At 48.1% G+C, this 24617-nt stretch overlaps 1 protein-coding gene across 1 annotated transcript in view; it reads right to left on the bottom strand.

Annotated features, from left to right (window-relative positions):
• LRRC75A (leucine rich repeat containing 75A) overlaps positions 1-24617 on the bottom strand; it is a 98574-nt gene that overhangs the window by 19466 nt on the left and 54491 nt on the right. Inside the window, exon 3 of the mRNA XM_074844959.1 lies at positions 19044-19156. Coding sequence (XP_074701060.1) covers positions 19044-19156 — 113 coding nt within the window. The remainder of the gene's footprint in view (positions 1-19043; positions 19157-24617) is intronic.

Here is a 24617-nt window from a genome sequence, read left to right as displayed (position 1 = left end):
GAAGTGGAAGAGTAATTATTAAAAAAAAAAAAAAAAATCACACTTTTCACAGCCTTTTCTAATCAGGTACAGGACTAGAAAACATATTTAGGGGATCACAAGCACCCAAGTGCAAGGAGGTGGGAGGGGAGCAGTGCCAGCAGGATAGATGTTCCCTCTAAGAGGAGGAAAACTACTGGGTTTTTCCTTAGTCCAGTTGCAGGACGGGAGAGGATGGAGGAGGAGGAGGGTGGCTTGAAATGGAGGTTTTAAATCACAGGTAGTGCCTGTGACTACTTGAAGCTTTTAAGGCTGCAGCAAGAGCATGAGCAAGCTCAGAAAAGCAAGTATGTAGGAAAGGATGTAAATCACCTCATTCCAGCCTCAGATTTTGTTCTACCTTAGCATATTTTCTAATACTTCTGGCTGTCAGTTCATTTGCTCAATGAGGGAACAGCAAAGGCAATTCAAGCATTTGTCAGGGTCAATATTCAGGGGAAAACGATGATACTCCATATTTTGGGTTAATTGTTTTAAATTCTCAAGCAACCCAGAGAACTTGCGAAGAGCAACGAATAGGGTAAGGGCTCATTTTACAGAGTGAGTCAGTGGAAAACCTTAAGCCCCTTCCAACGTGACAGCGTGCCCTGTAACACATACCTGGGTGGCATTGCAATATGCATGCATTATTTACATTTTAGCTCCAACAGCTTAAAAAGTAGGTCTTTGCTACTGCCAACTCCTTCTGAGTGAGCAAGGTGCGACGGGGCTGGCACAGCAGCTCAGCTAGCACATGGGAAGGAGCCGCAGCCTCGCCATCATTAGGTAGCTGTAAGGAATAACCTCTCCACCAGTAAAACAACAGCCATGAGATGCCAACCATCCCACCTGGCCAGCAATTACCCTTCAGCTACACAGAGGAGGGAGACAGACCAACCAGGCCAGGATGTGCTAATGCTGGATGATGTGGGAAGAGCCAGGGAGGCAGCTGGTTACACACCAAAAGGTTTAGTAGGTTGAATATGTCACAGGAATAGAGATCAGAACAAACACAGGACAGAAACCTGGATCGTAACTGGGAAGCCTTATTTGTGATGTGTCTCATTTCAGTCTGCTGAACAGTCTCAGAGATGATAACCACACATTTGCATTTCCTGCACTCTGTAACAGCGTAAATGAAAGATGGTTAATGCTGCCCAGCAAAGCACCCAAAACCAGGAGATACCAACCCAAGGGCACTGAGCCCCACTGTAGGGCATGACTCTGACCATCCTGAGTGATGCTTTACAGCTGGTGTGGGACACAGAAACTCACGTTCCAGTCAAAATCAATGCTGGCTGATGCCTGATCCCAGCCAGGAGTTATTTCAGGCAGGAGAAAGAAGAGGCACTTGCTGTACAAAGGGGCACTGCCTCCAGCAGCAAGCTCTCAGTGGCTGAGGCAAATTCCCTATTTCCAAGCCAAATTACACCAACACGAACCCCATGAATCCCAGACGCCAGAACCAGACTTTGCTGCTGAGCCACGTTCTCCCAAATGGCCAAACCTGACTGCTCGCCCCTGCTAGCGACTGGCAGCCCCAAACCTTGAGCTTGAGGTTTGAGACATTTTCAGATCAGATAGATGCTCATCCCGCCTCACATGGCACAAAATCTCTTCGCAGCTGGTGTCTCTGGCTCTCACGCTCTGAGTGCTGTATCATCACACTTGCCTACATTTTGTTTTCCTCAAATTTGCTGAAAGCTTGCAAATTCATGCTTGGGCTCAGCCACTAATAATCTGTTTGCATACCTGTGTCCTGAGGTCTTGAAAAAGAGTCCCAAGGCAGCTACAGTACTTTCTAATAAAGTAAAGACATCGTGCTCCCTTCCCATGGTTGTGAGCCCTCTGCAAGTAGAAGCACTCTCAGTGCCTCCTCATCAGCTGCCAAAAAGGCTTTTTCTGGATGTGCAGTGTTGGGATTTGGCCTGTTTAATCACCGAGTCACCTGTCCTAAATCTCATCGGTCCAACTATCAGTCCAACTCACTGCTAACAGAGCAGTGAGTGAATGCCCAGCTTTCCCCCACTCCCTTGCTTCAGCAGAGTGATGCTTGCTGCTAACATGCAGGAGTCTTTAGGGGAAACATGGTTGCCCATGGCCCTCTTGGCCTCACACTGCTTAGAAAGCTGTGCTGGCTCAGCAGCAAATCAATCCTGTACATCAAACCTCATGGCTGCCCTCTTACCTGTTGGGGTTTATCAGCACTCGTGGCAGTGGTTGGAGCTTAAGGCTTGATGCTGCAAAGCATGAAAGTGCTATAAATGCTCTTGGTGCAGGAGCTGGGATGCACCTTTCTTCAGACAACTCCAATAGATGTGGATGGGATGGGATGGGATGGGATGGGATGGGATGGGAAGGGAAGGGAAGGGAAGGGAAGGGAAGGGAAGGGAAGGGAAGGGAAGGGAAGGGAAGGGAAGGGAAGGGAAGGGAAGGGAAGGGAAGGGAAGGGAAGGGAAGGGAAGGGAAGGGAAGGGAAGGGAAGGGAAGGGAAGGGAAGGGAAGGGAAGGGAAGGGAAGGGAAGGGAAGGGAAGGGGAGTATTTTGGTTGGAAGGGACCTACAGTGATCATCTAGTCCAACTGCCTGACCACTTCAGGGCCATCCAAAAGTTAAAGCTTGTTATTAAGGGCATTGTCCAAATGCCTCTTAAATACTGACAGGCTTGGGGCATCAAGCCCCTCTCCGTGAAACCTTTTCCCGTGTTTGAATGCCCTGGTCTGGTGTGCGAAGGGGCACAGCATCCCTCGCCCATGCACGCAGGTACAGGCGGCTGTGCCTTGTCCCATCTAACCCCTCCTGGGCAGTAAGGTCACAGCACCGTGCTCTCCAGAGCTGTGCCAGCCCATGAGTAACCCGCTGGCCTACAACAAACAGCTTGATGTATCATCTGATTTCAGCCAGATGATTTCAACTCGCCGAGCATCTAGGAAATTTAAGCAGTACTTTCATCTCCGTTGCACAAATAGGACCCCATGGCGAGCAGCCCTGGGAAGGCTTTGGGCAGTGCCCAGCACCAGTCCCACCTTCCAGATGCTGTTGTAATATTCAGCAAAAATAACTTATTTCCGTCCCAAACTTGCTGGTCTGGTGGCCAGATAACTCTCAGTGGAAATGAAGAGCAAAATGGGTGATTTCACCACCTGCTTATCCTCCCTGTTTGGCATGTTTCAAGGTGTGTGAAATGCCCGTGCTTCCCAGGAAATGGGGAGAGCAGATCTGACAGTTTTCACTTTGACAGGCACAGGAGAAATCAAGTTTCCCCTGAATATCAGCAACAAGAAAACAGGATGGCAGCTTCTTTAACTGCCACGAACAGCATGTTGCAGAATTATTTCTTAATCGCAGCCCTTATAAGTATTTGCTCACCCAGATTTGCAGTACTTCACCTTTCCCTCCACAACAGGCATTTAATTTGCTCACCATTTAGTTCTGTTTTCATTGCGCCAAAGGTTATTCCAGTGTCTCCAACTCTTTAAATTCAACTACGAACACCACAGCACTTTCCTTTCAAGCCTCTCGGGAAAGACAGGCCACCCTGCCAGCTCGAGCAGATTGATGTGCGCTGACACGTCAAGGGACCCTGGCAGGGGAACACCCCAGGCTTGATTGGCATCAGAGCGCTTCTCCCCTCTGCAAGACATCTAAATGGCTTTTCCTCCCAGGCTGGATCCTGTCTCAGGTCAGTCTTGGCACAGATTTCCTCTGAAGACTGCGTTTTTAACTGTTGAGGACTCTCCAAAGCACACAAGGAAGCAGAAATAAGTCTGCCCTGCTGGAGACAGATGAAGTGGGCAGAAAAATCCCAGCAATGGAAGGGTGGGCTCGGGACCAACTGGTTATATTTGGGCTCTCCCTTGAAAGGGAGAAAAGTTTCTGACCCATGCAGAGGAAGTGATACAAGCCCAAGCCAGGAAACAATCAGCTCAGCATTGTCACCACATTGTGCTGCTCTAACGTGTTCCCACTCTATTCACTGTTTTTTCCTATGAAGACAGAAGGACAGGGATGCGTTAGGTGAATTACAGCCTGGAGCGAGCCTCTGCGGTTCTAAGTGAATGGCAGGTTGCTGCAGACCCTGGAAAAATCCCACCTCTGCACTGCACTAATGCTACTAAGCATCAGTCCAAAGGAATAAACATTCTGGGTCACATCAAGGTCTACAAAGTCCAGATCATGCCTGGATGTTAGTTAATGTTTAAGTAAAGGATCTAGAACTTTATTCAATTACTCCCCCCTGGCAAACCCTCCCAGTTTCCCATGCTTTAGAGACTTCTTGAGCCAGAGGCTGACCCTAAACTATGGTGTCTAATGGCCACTGATGAAGCTGTCCTTAATTTCTTTCTAAACTCTCTGTGCTTTTGGGCCCTTCAACATCATTTGACAGAGACAGCTGGGTGAAAAAGCAATTCCTTCTGTTCATTTCCAGCCTGCTACTTGTTGATGTTGAAGCTCTGCTGTAAGGATGATACACTCATTTAGCTGTTTAGCCAGGGGAAGTCGGCAGCCAGCTCAGAGCATCCTCACTGCACCATCAGGTTCATCCCTCCCTGCCTGATGCACATGTGCTGATTCAGGGATAAACTGTACACCAGGGACAACCTATTGCCCTGGTATTTATACCCCACTAGCCTTAAAAGAGCATTATTTAAAGCAAAAGCCGCTTAGTCCTGTACATTATTGACTTTAAAATGATTTAGCTTTTTTTTTTTTAATTCCTCTCTCATTCAGCAAACATCTTTCTCCAACTGGATGAAACCCTTCCCCTCTTTCCACCCAGCTTAGTCTGTGCTGTTGACCTGCAGCGGATCACTACTGGATTATTCATCCTCTCCTCTCCAACATCACACAAGATGTGTGTGTTCCCACAAGAAGGACAAAACGTTTCACTAAGGTTTTCGCATAGTCACAAAACACCCGACCCGCCAGACGGGATGTCTTCACGTTAAACAGCATTTTTTGAGAAGAGATTCATCAGATTTTCTGCATAGCAAGGGGAAGCACTGCGATGCACGCCTGGCTGTAGATAGCTGCATCTCGACAGGGTGTCCTCGAAGGGTTGTGATTTCCCAGGGATAAGCTGGCTCCCGACAGCCAAGCTGGCGCCGGTGAGGACAGGGCAGCTGCAGCCACCGCTGCTTGCCAGCATCTCCCTCTTTTTTGGGAGGGGGCTTAGCCGTATTTAAACCCAGGCTTAACCTTCCCACCCCACTCGCTCAAATCCATCTGTCGGGGTGCCAGTGTGGAGCAAAAAATTCTGTCCAGCTACCTTGGTGCGTGCAAAGAAACAGCCCCAAAAGGTTGCTCCGGTTCAGCTATCTGGGAAAATGGACTTTCCACAAACAAAGGAGCCCCTGACTGGGCAGTTTTGAAGCCACACAGACCACCAGAAAGCAAAAATACAGAAGGCACTGTGCTTCCAGCGATGCATGTGCCAAAGGGAATAAATTCAAGAAGCGGGAGCCCAGAAGAAGCATCATGTGGCGGAGCACTGAGACAGAACAACTGACAGGTCAAATCATGGTTGTTTCAGTCCCAGCTATAAGAGGTATATAAAGTCATATCTTGAGTAACTTTAAAAAGTCCAAAGAGTCCCAGATTGGCAGATGTAGGAAGGACCCCATGGCCATGGAGGAAAAAAGAGGTGAGAAGGATAGAGATGATACGTGTTGCAAAATCACCCACATCCAAACATTTCTCCCAACTCCTCATTGTCTCCGGGTACCTCAAAAGTTTTCTTTTTTTCCCTTTCTATTTTGCCAGGGTGTATGCCTTGAAAACAGCAAACCTGCTCGTTTACTGTGCTCTGCGTGGCTAAGAGCCATATCAAACAGCCGATGACAGTCCTGCTGGAAGACAGCCCCCTCCCGTGCTCATCAGTGTTGCAACAGTTTCCAAACATTTCTGCCAAAATATAGAAAGTACTCTGGTTTTATGTATGTTGGCTGACTGCTGCGTGTACCAGGCCAAAACGAAGGTGAGTATCTCCCAGAGGAGCTGCTGTAGGTGCTGCCTGGGTGCCAGCATCCTCAGCACTGCACGATGCCGGTGTTGCCCACAGGCATATCTGGGATTTCCTCCACGGGGGCCAAGCCTGATACAGGGTTTAACACCACACCTCATCCTGCTGTTGCTCTCATTACTGAGGCAATTCATTAATAAGGCTGAGCAAAGTGCTTTATCAATCTAAGACCAATGCCTTAGCAAAAACGATGCCTGATAGCTGATGCCTGTGAGCAGTTGGTGCCTGCAAGTTGAGGCCTGTAACAATTAGTGATAAGAGAAGCGTTCCATTATACCTTAAATATTAAGAAATTCTTTTACCAAACAATGTTTAACTTTGTATTTAACAAGGCCTGAGTGATTAAAAAGTACAGAGAAAATATCCTAACCTTGAGAATAGATACATCCTGGCAGAAATGTTGAGACAAGGTGGGTGAGAAAGAACAGCTTGGCTGGACAACAGAGCTGGGGAACATCCAAGGAGAAGAAATTGTCCTCAAAAGACTCATGACCATAAAAGGGAAAAAGGAGTAGGGGGCTAACTCCCCAAATGACCACCCGAGACCCCCACACATGCGTAATGTAGTTTTGCAATGCCAGCATTATGTAAATATAATATGCAGAAAGGTGGAGACTTCTTGGAAAAATGTATGAATATTCATGTCTTTAAGGTATATAAAGGATGAACTTTTGTTTGAGTGTGTGCACGTTAGGTAGAATCATCCCCAGTGCATCCAGAGCTGCAATAAAGAATGCCTGCTTTCTAAAACTCCAAAACGAGTCTTAGAGACTTCCTCTGCTGGCTTTTACGGTAACAGAAAGGCCAAGCAAAAAGACAAAATGAGATAAGCAGGATGCCAAATGCACCACAAGCTGGTGGATGCTCATGGGGGGTGACACCGCTGCTGACCGCGGCCGCCTGACAGCCCCGTGGCAGTGCTGGGGCAGACCCAACACGACCTCAAGCTGCAAAATCACTCAGCACATCTCTGACAGCAGCCAAGGGAGAGGGGTTTTTTGTCTTGCTCATCCTCCCCTTGTTTTCCACTCTCTCTCCCAAAATCTTAGCTTCCTTCTGACTTCTTCTGTGTCACTCCAGGTCTTCCCATCACATTAAGTCATCCTTCTATTACGGGAGGATTACTCAGTCCCCGTGGTTAACCCTCACCATTCCCAGTTAGCAGTGCTTAAGCAGGGACAACCCTTCACATCAAATAGATCTGTGGGATATACTGCCCGGGGACTCCCTCCCACACGGTCAACAAGTAGCCCGGTGACAAGGGACAATCAGACACCTTGCAAGACACTTTTGGTGGTCATTTAATATTTCCAGAGGAAGGTCTGCCTTGGCCAGGCTGGAATTTGAATGCTGAACCATAGCAATATGCAGAGATTAAATTCTAATTTCCAACCCTCTTGATACAGACAATCACAAAAGTAGGTTATAATAAGCTTGGAGATGGCCTCTCTTGTGCTCTTAGGGCAATTAACAGAAATAACGTAGTAAATAACCACAATACCTCTAATGCTGCAGGATACACACAGGGAAAAGCTCTGCTCCACCCCAGTAGAGCTCTTATTAACAACTGCCACGCACAGGCAGACAGCAGTTGGTATTTAGTGCCTACCCTGGGAAATGAATTGCTTTCCGCCTGCATCCAGACTGCAATCATCTCAGAGACAAACAAAGCTCTGTGTTACGGCCGCAGCCAACGCACAGACAGCTGGAGGTGGCTGGGAGCTTTGCAACGACACGCCTGGGCGAGGACAAGGGAAACACCAGCAGCCTCCTGCTGCGGAGGGTCACAGCCTGTCCCACCCTGGGGGCTGATGCATCTTTTTGAGCCACCACCAAACCGCTGCCACTGCAGCTGGATGTCAGCACAAGGATTTATAGACTCAGTGACCACACAGGTGCCGCGAGACTGCAGACCTCAGTCATCGTGATACGACCCAGCAAAGGGCAGAAGATCCACCATGGCCAGGAGCACCTCTGTCCCTCACCCACGTCCTTCTGTGAAAGGCAGGACCCTACCTGTAAAGCCAGGGCCAAGCATCCCACTGATGAAGCCTAACAGCCTCAGTTCCCAACCCCAAGCAGCCTGAAGAACCACTAAGAACCAGAGTTTTGCTTTTCTCCATCCCAAACACATGCACGAAGTCTCAGGCCATGCAGGGAGGAGCAGAGGTTTGGGAATTGCCTGCTTTCCACTGCAAAGGCAGAGTGATTTGCAACACACCCTGAAATCCCAACACCAGGCAATATCCCAGTCTGGTTTTTGTAGTATTTGCTCCATATGCCGGAAAGCACTTTGCTGCTCTGTCCTTTCTGATCTCCAGGACAGCCACGTAACACGGGGTAAAATAAAGTCCCACTGACAGACAGAAGAGACCACCCACTCATAGGTCCCAAAGGTCTCCAGCTCATAAATTCTCTGCTCTTCTGCAGCAGCTACCAGCACGCCTGCTGTGCACGCACACACATACACAGGATTTTAATGAAGAGACTGTATAATTTTTGCTTCAGCCTCCTCCCACCAACAACGGATTTGTGTTGGATGCTCTGAAGGGACTGTTTGTTGCAGGAGCTACAACTTCTCCTATCGCTCGCCCACAAGCTGCCGGCAGCAGTGGAGGATTTTAATCTACAAACATTCATTCTCTTTCTGTTTTCAAAAGGAAGGGCACATTATTCATGCACTGGGCTTCCCTCCTGTGAAAATTCCCCTTTTTTTGCCTCACAAGGGCTTTGTAGAGAAATGCAAGCACGCACTGCAAGCAAGTAGGAAAAATCAGCGTTCCTCCAGAAATGTTTTGTGCCCCCAATGAAATCAGGAGTGGGATGTTAAAAGATCATTCCTACCAACAAAATAACTGCTTAACCTCTGTAAGTTCATCACTAAATCAAAACACCCTCCTCTTCTGTTTTAACAGGTCTCCATACCTGGCTGCCAGGTGCAATGGAGAACACTGAACCCATAGGTAACCACAGGTTAAAAAGTGCTGTAGCCTGATGGAGCCTTCTGATTTTCCAAAAGCTGTCCCAAACTATTCATTTGCACTTTCAGCCAATTATTTTCAAGGCAATTTCTAACAACTTCACATCAGAGAGTCTTAAGAGAGCAAAGGGGAGTTCAGGCTGACTCCCAAGTATAAAGGAAGACTCCAAAGTGCCTACTTCAGACTAATATTACCTCTCATATAAAATCCTTGCTTGATGCAAATACTCACTCTTTGGGCACAGTCTGGAAAAGGAGGGAAAACATAAGCCTTCATTTTGCAAAGGTTCAGTTTCTGCCCAGGGTAAAATATTTAGGATATTCACAGCCATTTCAATGGGAAGAGTCATTGGCACTGAACTGTTGCTGAACTCTCCCAAGCTAAAAAATGACAGTTGTTGCAGCAAAATAAGGGATTTTCTGACCCTGAAGAAAAATTCCCAAGCAGCTTTGACACTGAAGCTCAATGGGAAGTGTTCCTCGGCGAAATGCATTTTACTGGCATGTTTCCACACCTCCTTTAATATCATGGAAAACCAAGCAAGCAGTGGTGCCAAGGTTGGAGGGAGTGAACTGGTTTGGGAGGAGCCAGAATGGGCAATCCTCGGTGTTCAGGTGCTACAAGCAGGAGCTGGGAGCTCTGCCTCCCACAGAGGTGGAATTCCTCCAAACTATTGCTATGCTGACCCTGAAAAGAAGGGAGAAAAGCACATTTTCAGCTGCCTCCAGCAGCAAGGGACCATGACAGAGCCTTGTGGGGCTCCATTCAAAGCCCATCAGTGTGCCATCTCAGGCACGCCTGCCAAACCTTCCCTATTGCCACTCCTGTTGGATATTTTGGCAGGTTTCCACGGTGTCATGCTTGATGCTCCAGTAATGCCTTTTGCCAAGCACTGGGCAAAAGCCCAGGGTACCACAGGGGCAGGCAGACTCCTGCACCCCACTGCGACAGGATGCAAAGGCAATGGGAGATGCTTGCAAGTGAGGAACAGGAGAGGTGTTGGCACTTTTATAACTGACTAGGGTCTTGCTCAGGAAAAAGCAACTTGTCACACTCTTCCACTCTGAAGAAAAGAGGGTTTAGCATTCTGTGGAGACAGGGAGCAAAGGCAGCCTCATTCCAGACACATAGCACCCTTCTGTGGGGAAAACATATTGGGAGAAAACCTATTCTCTGCATTTTCCCTTGTGAAGCTGATTCCTGCCTTCATAAAGCAGCAGACACAGCCCTATCCTCCTCTCTGGCATGACCGCATTGGCAGTATCTATTTTCCCAGCCTAACAGATCCAGCCTGTGGATGTGCAAACCCAGGCTTAAACCTCAAATATCCCCAGTTCTGAATGCACCATGGGCCTGAATGCTGGGAACAAGGCAGGAGATGGAGGAAGATGTATCAAGCAGGATTTTTGCCCTCAGCAGCAGTATTTAACACCACACTGATGGCGCTGGCACATGATGGATATGGCGCGCTGTGGCTGCTGGAACAAACCCTGCAGATAGCAGGGGCTGGAGGTATCAGCCCTTTCAACTAACTCCAGGAGGGCTTACTTTCTACCCTGGGCTACCAAATGTCCTCCCTGACTTGTTGCTTTGTCAGCAGCTGCTTCAAAACAATGTCTCGCAGGGTTAAACTCGCGCTTGGTTCCTACCCAGGCGCTGCTGGTGCCGGAAGGATGCGGAAAGCAAGAAGAAACACTCACTGAATTTTCAACCCTGCTTAGGCTGGGAAAATCAAAGAAAACAAACAATATTCTGCCTTACTTTATCATGCATAGCCCTGTAATTTGCACATATTATATGGAGAAGTACCTATTACACGGTTCCCACTGAGGCAGGGCCACAGGCAGTAATTTCCCTGCAGAAATGTATGGCAACAGAGAAAAAATACCTGTTTGCTGTGTTCACCCTGTTCATACCAACGCTCACAGAGAGACAGAAAGTGACAGCTCCTCTCGGACACTTTTATGATTAAATATATCCTCCATCTCAGAGAATTACAACCCCTTCAGTGCAACTTTCCTAACCTGTCCCGAGAGAAAAATGATGGCTTTCAAGCCACAAAACTGTCCAAGCTAGAGAAAAATCAACACTGCCCTAGTGGTGAGCTACAAGCCAAAATGTGTGAGGCTGCTAGACCCCCTTCGCTGAAGAATTATGAGCTCACCCGTTGCACTGGCAATGACATATCGAGGTTATATATGAGCAGAGCATCTCCATAGGTGCTTGGTTCAGTCCCTTAGGTGTGTTAAGAAAACAACAAAATAGAAAATTAGGCTTAAACTTTAAGATAGTGAGGAAAATCAGTACCTAATATTCATGTTTGAAATCCATATGCTCCTGAGAGGAGACCTGACTTTTTCAAATGCAAAGACCTCAGTGGTTCCCAGCACGCTTGTGCCACCTTCTTCAAACACTGCAGCTCCACTTTCTCTTCACTGACCTTGTCCCCTTGCTACCACAGTTATCTTAAGAACCCAATGGCTATTGTGGTAAAACACAATAAATCAGTATAAACAAGAATACTTCTGGAGTGCCTTAGGAGCAATGTCATTTTTCTGCAGACTGACATGTTAGAGTAATGCACAACGAAGCAGGAATGTGGTTTAGCACTGACTAACGCTGCTTGTTGAGCAGAGATGAAAGAATACTCTGTTTAAACTGGAATTTAGCTGAACAAGATCTGGTGCAACAAAGCAATAAAGGGGCTTTGGACTGGAATGAAGAGATACAGCTCAGAAAGCCTGTAAATGAGGTGGCTGCTGCTAAAGAACAGAGGAAATGCAGTGGGGAAATTCATAGCAGCAGAGACGCAAGAAACTGCAAGAAGAAAAGTGAATGATGTGACATCCCGATGTGACAGATCTAACTCCAACTCGCTTTGGAGCCCCAGGCTGGGCAGCACAGAGTGACCGTGCCCACTTCTTGCATCAGGAGGATGGATGGTGTTAACAGGGAGGTAACGGCATCTCCATTTCATCAAGAAACTCAGCTGGATAAAGGTATGTATATGCTCTGCAGTCCATACTGAAAGCTCCCTACCCTGGCTGGGTACCTACAGAAGTTGTGTTTGCGTTATCACTACAGGATCTGGCCTGTAAGGTTCAAGTGATCTGTGTTCACAAGCCAAATATGAAAAATCCCATGGAGCTGTGCCCTACATGCACAGTGCCCACATGCAACGGGCAACGTGCGGGCAGAGCTGTGTTCCGTGACAGCATGTACATTTCAAATAAGGGCAGCTCTTGGATTTATAAAAAAAAATACAGATCAATTATATTCCTGGTGTTACCAGAGCCATCAAAGAATGTTGCTGTTGTTTAAGACCTTGTTTAGACCAACTATAGCCACAATTCATCCTTTATGTACATAAGTATTTGGGAAATAATTAAGTTTCTCCACCAGCCATAGGAATGAACTGGCATTTGCTCACACAGGGCTATGGGAAAGCTGGCCAGCTGCTCCCCAGTGCTCCCTGCAAAGAGCAAACGGCCCCTTTTCCTGCAAATCCTCATCAGGCGCATTCCTAGTTCAGCCGTGGAGCAGATCTCATACCAGGACTTACTTTCCCTTCACCCCTGTGCTGTGCTAAATGCTCCCAGCTGCTGCCCACATCAGCTTTGCGTTGGAACCCGGCATCCAGGCTCGTCCCACCATCAGCAAAAAGGACAAGTGGCAAAGAAAAGAGAGTTGGCTGGGGCTAAGAAAAGTCACCTGAAAAACCCATGTGAATTGAGAAAAAAAATCAGATTGTTGCTTTTCACATGTCCCAGAGCTGGGGGGAGGATTTGCATGAGTGAGTGCTGGGAGCTCTGAGACATGAAATGGTTTTAGAAAGTGAAGAAAATGCCACATTGGCTCACCCTGGTGTGGGCCCCTCCCCGCAAGCTCTGTACCAGCTCAGGGCAGTCACAGGCTTCTTTTTGGGCGTTTCTCCACTTACTGCAGAGCCACAACAGAGTTAAAAAATCCATGGATTTAGATTCAGATTGACCCCGTTTAATCCCAGCGCTCAAACTGAGCTGCTTCACCCTAAATTCTTCCACGTTTCGCACCCCAGTGGCACCAACAGGAACTGTATGAGAGAAAGGGTTTTACCTGAAGCAAAACGGGGCTAGATTTGGAGTTACAATATGAATAACTGATATTCCTTCAGATGCTGCCCACTGCTCAGCTTGGCGGGGCTGGAACCACCACTCCACCCCCTCCCTGGTGCATCCCTGGCTCATCATTGTCACTCCTGTGCACAGCAGCAACACGGGCAGCAAGCAAAGGTAACGCACTGGCTATGACTCTCCAGGGATGGGAAAGACACAGCAAAGCCACGGAGGCTGTTCCCCTTGGGAAACACCTCCTCTCTCCCCACAAAGCGCGCAAGCCCGTGCTCCAAAGCCCTTATGGATGCGTGGAGCTTTGATGACCAGTTTTGCTTTTGTGATGCTGAAGGCAAGTGTTTGGCAGCAGGAGGAACAGGGAGATTCCAGGATCTAATTCAGTACTTGCTAGTTAAACACTGGACTGTAATTGCATCCCTAGGCAGAGCCAGAAACGTATGAATTGCTTTAGCAGGCTGGTTTCATCCTCCTGCTATTGGCTATCCCTACCAGGCAAAACGCCGATTTTCATCCTGGATGTTTAATATAAATATATGCGATTCAGAGGGAGGCATGGAGAGGGAGACAGCAAGTGAGAGACAGACAGATTTATAATATGCAAAAAAAATAAGGTCATTTGGCACAGGTTTGGGTGCTACGGTGCCAGGCAGCATGGCAGAGTGGGGCAGCCAATGCTGAGAGCTTCTCCCTTGATTTAGCTCTTTCTGTGCGCACACAGGCTGAACGTGATGCCTGGGGTGAGATGGAAACAGAAAGTGCGAGCCTCCTCCTCTGCCTACGCGGCAGGCTGCCTGGCCATAGCACGACCAACTGAAAAAATCAGCTCCAGTCCTTTCTATCATCTGTCCCCATCCTCCCCCTCCAGCTGCTCTGCTTCCGATTATCACCTGTAATGAATACAGCAGTTGCAGAATAAAGAAAAGCAATTTTCCCTTGTAATTATTTCGCCACATTTCTGGCGAGATTAACTACAGCTATTTGGCTTTGATCAGTGCTCGGTCAAGCTGCACCCATGTGTGGGGCTCCTGCTCACTGCGCTGGAGAGACCTCGGCAGAGGGACCAGGGTGTCCCAGGACAGGCTGGTCCAGGAGGGACTGATCCACCCCATGGCTAGTGGCTACGTCCCCAAGAGCCCAGTGGAAATGCCAACAGGCATATAGTGAAGTAGGAATGCTATCCCACTAAAAATTTGACTGTGGGCATGTGAGGAGGTGGCAATACAATGACATCCAGAGGCCACCACCCCTTCACTAGCCCTGAGCAAAAAGAGAGAAACATCCCACTAGTGCCTGAGACCCCCTTGATCCCACAACTGGGGAAACCTTTTAATCAAAGAGAGGGATCAGCACTGCACTAATGCATCAATCTCCTACAAATGCACTCCCCACTGCTCCCGACTGTAGGGATAATTAAACTCCGATTCCTTCCCAAACCTTTCCAACACGTCTAACGCAGCTGCAGGGGACAGGGGTCTATAGAGCATTAGGAGACAGGCACAGCCGTGACCCTGGAGAAGCGATGCCTCTTAATGAAGCCATGGCACAGATTAGGATGCGTGTGATTCTGCTTGTTACGAGTCAGTGCGCTAACGAGCGTGGCTCTGGCAGGCAGGACCCAGGAGCACAATGCATCCCAAAGATACAGATTTCTAATTAACAAAGTATTTTTGAGTAACTCTGCAGCTCCAGACCGGGAATTCTCCATGACGGGTTCCACTGCCCCTGCTGTTGTGCTGCAATCCCTAGTTATCATCAGGGAACCAGGGACAAAGCCAAAATACTCATTACAAGGTCAAGAATCACCATGCAGAAGGTGAGAGGGCAGGTTTCCACATCCAAAGCACGGGGTTGCATGCTTCCCACGGATGGATCCTCCAGGCAGGTTGCAAGGCAGGACAGGGGATGATTCCAAATTGTCCCTTTCTGGCCCCAAAGTTGTCTTGCAGGAGAGTCAGAAGACTTCCTCTCCAACAGGAAAAAAAGAGAATGAAACGAAAGAGCAAATTAAAAAAAAAGAGAGTGAAGAAAAAGAGGAAATGGCTTAAGAAAGCATGGTGCAGCCTGCAGGTGTTACAAGCCTGCAGGTGTTACTGCAGGGAGAAGGAGAGGAGGGAAAGGAAAAACCATCATCTCTTCTGCAGCAGCCCCTGTCTTGTTTTCCCGAGCCAGGGCTTGTCCCGGTGAGCAGGGTTCACGCATGCATCTCATCCCAGCAGGCAACACATTTTCCTCTACAGACCTCTAAGGAAGGCGATTTCTCATGCCTCATTGTTTCCTCTGGGTTCACACACAGCTCTCAGGAGGACACCCCAGTTTTAGGGCTCTGAAGCCCCCAAGAGCAGGTACCTCTTTCTGCCTATAACCTCCCGTCTGGGGCTGCTGCTGTAGAGAGGAGCCACCACACACCGGGCTGTGGACACTGCTGTGAGCTTTCCTGGGACCTTACTGACCTCGTTGCAAATCAAGAGTAATTCCAGGGAAGCTGAGGGATTTTAAAAGGCGTTAGGAGGAGACTTGAGCCCCAGACATGACTGGTATCACCATGACAGGCAGGACAAAACAGGCTTTGAACAATAAACTCCCCTGCTGTGAGTGAGGCTACATCTGTGCTGCCTAAGCTTTCAGCCTTAATTTTCACCACCCCCCGCCCCCCAAAGAAAAGCCTTAGCAAGGGGGTGGAGGCTTGCAAGGCACCCATGAACCTCCTGTCAGAGCCACCCGGGGACCACAGGATGGGCCACGGGTGCACCCACAGCCTGCGGGAGCTGCAGCCCTGACGTTTATCCCAGCACCAGCACAGGTGGGCTCCTGGGCCGATTGCTGCACTTTTTGTGAATAATTCATACTCTGCTAAATCGCTATTGCAACACAACAGCATACACATTGCAGTGCATTTTCCAATGCTTTTCCCTTAATAACCCACGTCTGAAATATTGCCAGAGCTCCCTGTGCTCTGTCCGTACTATAACCAAAGGCTTGTCACAGTTGTGAACATAAGCCAGTTTACCCCAAAAAACAAGGGCAGAGACCTTCCATTTAGAAAGACAGCTCTTAGCACCTGATCTGTATGGTGCGGGGTCCATCGAGGAGTATCTCTGAACATCAAGGAGAGATACCAAGTGAGCCCCGGGCTCGCAACAGGAACAGTTAATCCACAGACTGATGGAATTCCCACCACAAATCCCAGACTTCCCAGGCACTGGGTTGCACTGCTTCTGTGCCTGCGCAAATGGGGATTTTACAAGGGTAGCCTCCAATAAATCAAAATAAACCACATCCTAATTACAAGGGTTGTCCAGAGCTACTTACTAAACACCGGGGGCACAGTCAGCCCCCTGCAAAAAACGGCACATCCCTGTGCCGGAGAGGAACGGGAGGAACAGGAACTTTGAAGAAAGCCCAGGAATCAATTGATTTATTGGCTCTGTTTAGTTTCTAAATGAATAGCAACCAGCCAAGCAAAGAAACAGGACAAGATGCAGTATGATAAAACCAGCTACAGAAAGAGCTGGGAAAGTATTCCCACAGGCTTTGTTTTTATTTCTGATAAAATAGGTCTGTCACCTCCTACTCCACCAACCAGTGTCCCTCTGCTATCACCGCATCAAGCTGAAGTTCTTTTCCTTGTGAAGAGACAGATGTGAAGAGGGGTTCTGTAGCTCTCTGGTCATTAGACCAGCTATTAATTACACCACAGAGCAGAGCACTGATGGGTCGTGGTTGGCCAACAGACACACAAGAAAGTGTGGAAACTTAATATTTGAAAGTTCCCGCAACATCTGACAGCAAGGCTGTGTCAAGCCAATGCTGATACCTGGGAGCAAGATCCCATTGCTCCCTTGGAGGCATCACAGGGCACTTGGAAACCCCAGCCCAGAGAGGGGAGCTCTGGGAAAACACCTGCTGGTTGTTGGTTGTGAAAGGAATTACCCATCAACTAACACGCAGACAAAAATCAGGAGCAACCTTAATGGGGTAACTGCTGGCACACAAATAAAGCAGTGGGTGTCCGAGCACAGGGAAGATGAGAGAGATGTTCTCTCTATTCTCTACACACTCTCTATATTACGGCATTTAGACCTTAGCAAAGAGTTGACTTCAACTTCTAGCAAAGGGTTGGCTTCAACTCACAGCCACCTCCTAAACAAGCATCTAAACCAGAAACCCAGGCAAATCCCATCCTACAAACCCTCGCCAGGGCAGAGCCAGCAGCCAGCACCACATGTTCGCAGCCCCGGGGTCGCTGCGGTGCGGTCAGGGCTCGTTTACGGCCGAAACCTCACCCCTGCTATTAAAACCGTGACAAACCTCAGCTATTTCCCGGCTCTTCCAAGGAAAGGCAAATGTTACAGCAAGCTTATAAGATAAAGCCTCGCAAATCTCTGGCATGCGGACACATTCGCACAACTGTTCCAAGCTGATAATTAAGGACAGCGATTGGTAATTAAAGACAGAGTGGCACAAAGCACTTTAAATTTTTTCAATAATTTCTTGTCTTTTGGGCTGTAAAGAGCTCCCCACTGCCACATCAGCGTAACTTTAATAATGCCCTGATGGGATGACAAGGGATGTGCATTTCCTATTCTAATTAAGAAAAAAACCCACAAGGGTAACTGAGCTCCCGGGTCATTACGCAGCTCTGTGTGCTGAGCCCAGTTCACGGGGTACAGCTTTGCAGCACGCAATCCCAACGTGCTCCCTCTATTTCTGCCACTTTACAGGAAAGAGCAAATTTTAGTCACCAATACACCTTAAAAAGGCTCAACACGCAAAAGTATGGTTACTACTGCTAATGAAATAGAGGTGTTTCTCCACATTTGGGTCTCTAAGGACAACAGAATAAAAGGATGCTGAGCCAGATCTCCAGGAGATGTGGTCCTAATCCTATTTGGCCATGTGATCCTTTATTCCCTTGTGTCTGTTTTCCACCTGTGTCCATTTTCCTCCTCTCTTCTCTTTTCAGACTAAGTTTTTTCACTGGATTAGTCTCCACTATGGCTACAAATAGCATCTACTACAACAGGAACCAAAACTCTCTTGGGGCCACAAGCCAGCACCTGGATACAAATCCTGACTCTTCCATATTGTGGCTTCTTTTGTATTTCTCACTTCCTTAAACAAAAATAATAAATATATAATGCATAACATCACAGAAAACAAGGAGCCCTTTCCGTTCCTATCAGCCTCATCCACAGGTTTTTTGGCTCTGTGAATCCAGGATGTTGGCAGCCAGGACATTTTGCTGAGGACCTGGCTGAGGAGGGGACTGGGGTCATTTACTCCCTATTTTTAATCAACAATTCCCTTTGTGCAATCGCACTGCAAGCGACAGTGTGTGTGGTGACAAGTGTCTGTACGTTAATTACCAGCTAATTAGGATGTCTTGGAGCAGTTTGTCTCCTGCTGTCCAGTGCCCAGCATGGGGATGTTTGGAGGATGGGTGGTTCAGGTTTCCCAGCCTGTTTCCCCTTCCTGGGCACTACTGTGCTGCTCTCCTCTGCAACTGGGATGCAACGGGGAAAGGAAAATGGAAAAGGAGAACACTTCTGGGTGAGCACAAAGCAACTTGGTGACGTGACCAGGCATGGGGGAAACACTGGTGAGATTGGGGACAACTGATGATTTTAGAGCTTGTGGCAAGCTGAGAAGGTTTTGACCTCCCGGCTCCCTCGCAGCCCTGGCTAATGGTTTTAAGCACTTTCCTTCATCGTGGTGGATTTGTTCCTTCTGTCACTGCAGGTGTGCAACAGGCAGCTCCCACCTGCATCCGTGTTTGCACACCATGGCCAAAAGCATCGTGGAAAAACCCTTTTCCCCCTCTCCTGAGCCTGCTGGTGGCCCTGAGGATGCAAGGACCAGGGAGGGGACAGTGACCCACCGGGATGACAGTGGCTTTTGAAAGCTGACTCACCAGGACTGCGGCTTCCTCTTCATGATGCCCTGGCGTCTCCACTGCGAGTGGGGGCTGAGGTGGTAGGTGAGCTGCCGGCAAAGCTTCTCCATGGCCCCGAGGGAGTCCCCCTCCTGCAAAGACAAGGGAGGGACGTCAGGTAAGGTGTCTGCAGCGTTGCCATCACACCTGCAGGATGCTCCAACCCCAGAGTGGCTCCCCGCTAGGAGTGGGCAAGCCATAAGGGACCATGCTAAAAATTGTATAGGAAGGGGGAAAAAGAAACCCCACTGACTGCTAAGATGCTGCAAGGATGGGGCGATTCATCAAGGGCCACCCTGTTCTGCGCACCCGTGGACATTGCTGCTGGAGAACGAACGCAGGGGTGCGTGGGTCCTGCCTGGTTAAGGATGATGAGGTCCCTTCTTGGCTGCTGTGTTGGGGTTCAGGGGATCCGCACGGCGGGGTTGTCTTTTTGCAACTCATGCAGCAGCAGCACCGTTATTGTTTGACTCTACGTAATAGCTTTCAACACTAAAGTTTTACAGAGACTGATTAAGTAAACCAAACAACCCATCCATTACGGTCAAAACTGCTTTACAGAACAGCAAACACTAAGAGACTTTGTGAGCTGATGGAGATCTCAGGAACTGCACTCATCAGAAACTCTCAAAACATCTATTTATTAGAGAAAAAAAAAAGCTTCAAAGAAAACAGGGATTTTGGCAGCATCTTCTCAATTCTGATGAAAATTTCCACACAAAAGGATAGTGGCTTACAAAACTTTAATTCTGAGAGTTTCTAAGGATTTGGTTCTAGAAATTTTGGTTCCTGAAAATCAAATACCAGTATCTAGACTGTTCAATCATGTTTCAGTTTCAAGATCTTTATATACTAAGATGTGATATGACATCCCATAGTGTAAACCACCCGTCTTGCCCTGCCTGGCTTGCTCTCTGAAAGGTTACAAGCAGAGATTAACCTGACCTAAAGAATAATAATGATTAAAAAAAAAAAAAAAATCAGGACATGACAATTTGTGGCATCTGCCTGGTTTTACAAAACATCTTAGAGAAGACACAGAAATGAAAAAAGAAGCACTAAAATAAGAATCAGCCAGGGCTCTGCTCGCCACTGCTCTTCATTCGCGCTGATGGCTGAGGGTGTGTGCTGGGACAAGCTGGGCAGGGATGCTGAGGAAGATGCTGCATCTTCTCTGCCTGGACACCCAATCACTGCTGCCTTTGTGTCCTCACTTCGAGCCTGAACGCCCTGGCAGAGCTGCGAGCTGTGCATTTTGTGCAGCCTAATTTATGCAATGTATTCTCCCACCTCACCTCCAAGTCAGCAGAGCGGGACCAGCCTTATAAAGACATTATAAATATTGAATTAACCAAAGAGCAATAGGGATTTTGACAAATCACCTCTGAGTGTGCAGGGAAACAATTACAGCAGGTTTTCTCAGGGTAAAAAAACCCACAAAACTGGGACAGAAAGGGCCTATCTGCAGATGGCTGGAGCAGAAATATCAGTGTAGGACTTGTGGTCTTTAGCTTCTCTGTTCAATCCAGTCTGGAAGATGCTAAGCCTTGACAGAAATCAGGGTAGTTTATTCTCAGACATGTCCAGGTGCCTACACAGTGACTACCATTAATCAAAAGCTGATTTAATTCAGGGGCGATGCTTACCCAGCTCCAGCTGCGCCAACCAGCAACGAAGCAACAGCACCAATGCTCACCCCCCTCCATCAGGCGATTTTGGCAGCTCAGGTGGAAACTCTGGATCCACAGATATCAACAGGACACGGCGTACAGAAAACGCCACGTCAGCACGAGCTGGAAACAGCTCGAGTCAGGAGCCGCTTCACATCTGAGCTCCCTACGTGTTTGATGGCCATACCTCCTGTTTCCCAGTTTGCGGAGGAGGAAGTATGGGTTTAAGAGCGTATTTTAACCCATACTTTTCAACACCTCATTTATCACCGTGCTTAACTTGAAACGAGGGTTTTAATCCCGCAAATTTCAATGGGATGTCAGCCTATGCTAAACCTCAGGCATGCCGAAATGTCCCCTCCCGCTGGCAACCCTGCAGCAAGAAATACCTAGTGCTCTAGGCTTGGGGATGGATGAACCCTAGGAGGCTCAGCCTGTCAAATTAGCACAGAAAAAATAATAAAAGAGAAGATTTTATTTCATGTTTTCTACTGGAAGGTCTGGAAACATGTCGCAGCCATTCTTTAATTAAAGCCTCAAAACATTTTGGGAAGGCAATGGTATAGCTGCTCCCTCTAACTGCTCTCCATTTGCTCTCTGCCAGCAACACCTTCCTCGCTGTGTAACCACTATCCCTAATGTGAGAAGAAAACACCATGAATTTTGACACCTACCTATTTTTTTTAACCTTTGCATAATCATAGAATCATCATAGAATGGCTTAGGTTGGAAGGGACCTTAAAGATCATCTAGTTCCAACCCCCCTGAATAATATCCACAGCAAGCTGCCTGGTGCCATCAGCTCTTGTTTAATCTATTTTTTTTTCAGCTGTTACCCTTGCAAAGCATTGCAACAGCCCCTGAAATAACAGTGTCCACCCTCAGCACGGCACAGGGGTTTCCATCTCCGAGTCCTCAATGTGCCGCACGGAAAAACTCTTGTTAAAAAGGAAACAACATGCTAAAATGCTGTGGAGTGAGCGGCCACCATGTTGCAATTCAGAGCTGCAAATTGCCTCCAATATAAACCTGAAAGAGACAATTTTATTTGTCTGCAGTGTTATCCCAACAACTAAACTGTTGGGGAAGTGAAACGATTCACAAGATGAATGTGGCAAAAAAGCTGAGAAAGTAGAAGAAACAAGTTTTTGCTGGTACAAATGTGGCAGGACCATCTTCTTTCTCTGATAAGAAACTTTTTCCCCAAGCAGCGTGCTCACACTGGCCCTTGGTGTGCAGCTGCCAGACTTCCTGAGCGGTGTGTCCAGACAGCTGGTGGAAGCTCAGACCTGAACTTCACATAAAGCCAATTTCTGAGAAATTCAGCCCAAATAAATTCCCTCAACAGAACCCAGCAAATCATCTACCAAAGCCAATAAAGCACATCAAGGGCTCCAAGGAAAGATGCTAGAGCAGAGCAAAACATATTTTCATTCTTATCTCTACATCAGTGGCCACAGCCAGCTCATCCTTCACATGGTCATCTGAATCAGTCCACTCTTTCAGCCCTTTTTTCTTCATAATCAAGCTCAACTCCTAAGCCCTGCAGGTACCAGGCTACTTCTATTTTGCAGTTTTAAAATAATGATTTAGAGAACATGACTTAGGTACACAGCAACGCATGCATCTCCTTCTGGTCTCGGTACTGTGTGAGGGTATGAGCCAGCCACAAATGTATGGTCTTTTCCACACTGGTCTGTAGTGGTCTGTAGATAAATGCCCCAGTTTAGCACTGGGATAAATAAACAGCCCATTTCAGAGCCTTCATAAGACACATTATTTTGGGGTCAGGCTTCTTGCTTCTGCACATCTCATTCCCATCACTGCACTTCATCTGCCCATGGGTGAGACACAAACCTCTCTGCTTCAAGAACCCCCTTTCTTTAGGTACTTTCCTAAACCTCTGCAATTCCTCCCGAGAGCTTTGCGGGAGGCTCCAGAGCAGCCCCAGGCCTGACCCCCAGTGTATGAAAGCTACGCTGGGTTGCACAAAACACTTGTGCAGAAGAAGGGATTTAGCTGATGCAGTGCCAAAGGCAGAGCTGGACACTCATCTTATGGTCTAAACAAAGCTTTTTCACTGTTTATGATCCAAGTCTATCAGGAAATTATTGAAGCTGACGCATGCCCTGGTGGGACTGAGCCCAAGAGCTTGTTTGAAAACTGAGTCAGCTTAAAAATCAGCCCAGCCTCGCTCGTGTTGACAAAGTTTTAACCTTGCTGCCCGGTGAACGGGGAGAACACCGCATGAGGGGCTGCCAGAAGAGCCGGGGGTTAGTGCGTTACACTGGCAGGAGCAATGATGCCGAGCGCTATCCCCGTGGGCAACTGTCGGCTTCCTGACGCCGTGCCAGCACTACGCCGTGATGCCAACCTTCCCTCGGATGCAGGGTAACACGCCTGCTCTCCATCCAGCATGCTCCTCTCTGCCCTGTACCATCCGCATCCTCAGGCATGATGCAAAAAAAGACACAAACCCCATCGGGTGGGCAGATGCTGCTGACGTCCTCCCTTGCCGCTTCCAGTGATTAACCACTTCCCACAAAATCAAAAGCAATGGCCAAAAGGTCTGTCTGTCCCACCTACATCAGTCTATATCACATCACTTACGTTATAAATCAATATAAGGCTGAGGTTTTTGTGGTCAGAGGGCGCATGAGTGGCAAGGCAGACTTACCTCAACCTGCAGAAATTGAAACCCACAGCACTGGGTTTTGGCAAACACTATGTGCGCTTTCCGTAGAACGGACAATAATCAAGTACAAGACATATACAACGAGAGCTGCCATTTTTCACTAAGCATGTTGTATTACCAGCAGAACCAAACTGCAGCAGTAATCATTCCTGAAATAATCCATCAGGATGAACACCATGGAAGAACTGGCCTCTTCCAGCATGAGGTATTCACAGTGCACATGTGTGGGAATGTGCATTTGTTACTCTGGTTTCCAAGCTCTGGAAGGAAAACTGCAGAGCATCCCAGGGTTGAGGAGATGGGACAGACCACACAGAGAATTCAGCATTCCCAGCTGAAGATGCTGCCAGGAAAAAGCCTTTTTTGTAGAGCTGGGATATGCCCTTTCTCTTAGCACTACACTCTCAGGCCAGCTGATAAATGCTGGTAAGATGCTGGTGATGAGCCCTCAGCTGAGCTCCCTACAGATCCATCAGCTACACATCTGGAAACATCTGTGAGTTTGCAAAAGCTCTCAGTGCCATGATCTTGCACATGCCTGTACAGCTCCTACATCAACAGGGAAAGAAACCTGTGCTTGGCACACAGCAAAACTGCTTTAAGCAGCACCCAAATAGGGGGCAAAGCCTCTCTGCAAGGAGCAAGAAAGCTGTACAGCATCCTCGTTCCTTTGCATTCATCTTGGCTGCTCAGCTGGAAAGCTTTGAAACAAAACATGCCTCACAGAGCACATTTATGCAGCACCTTGGCTCTCAGCGAGACTTACAAAGCCCACAAAGAGCAAGCCTAGGTGGTGCAAGCATCGGCTCAAAAAAGCAGGTTTTGGGCAATGTCTTGGCTTCCTCTTGACTGTGTTCTCTCCAAGCTGGCAGAGACCCAGCACAGTTCCTGGCCATCAGACGTGATGCTGAGAGCCGGATGGAGGAGGGATGAGGGGAAAGCTGAGAGCAGAGGCTCTTCCCTGCAAAGGGCCCCTTTGCTTGTCATTCTCTGTCTTCGCCTGCCTCCAGCCCTCTGGAGAAGGAGAGGGCTGCTCACTGCCGGGAGGAGCCCGGAGATTCATGAGATTTTAATCCTTTAACAGACTTCAGCTGGGAGAGGGATTCATGGCACATGCCCCATCTGTGATCTGCAAACAGCCCCATCCCAATGGGATCTCGTTCAACTGGAAAATGAGGGGGAGTGGCA

Source organism: Strix aluco, chromosome 19, assembly GCF_031877795.1.
Source record: "Strix aluco isolate bStrAlu1 chromosome 19, bStrAlu1.hap1, whole genome shotgun sequence".
In the NCBI taxonomy this organism is placed as follows: Eukaryota; Metazoa; Chordata; class Aves; order Strigiformes; family Strigidae; genus Strix; species Strix aluco.
This window is presented reverse-complemented; position numbering and strand designations above follow the sequence as displayed.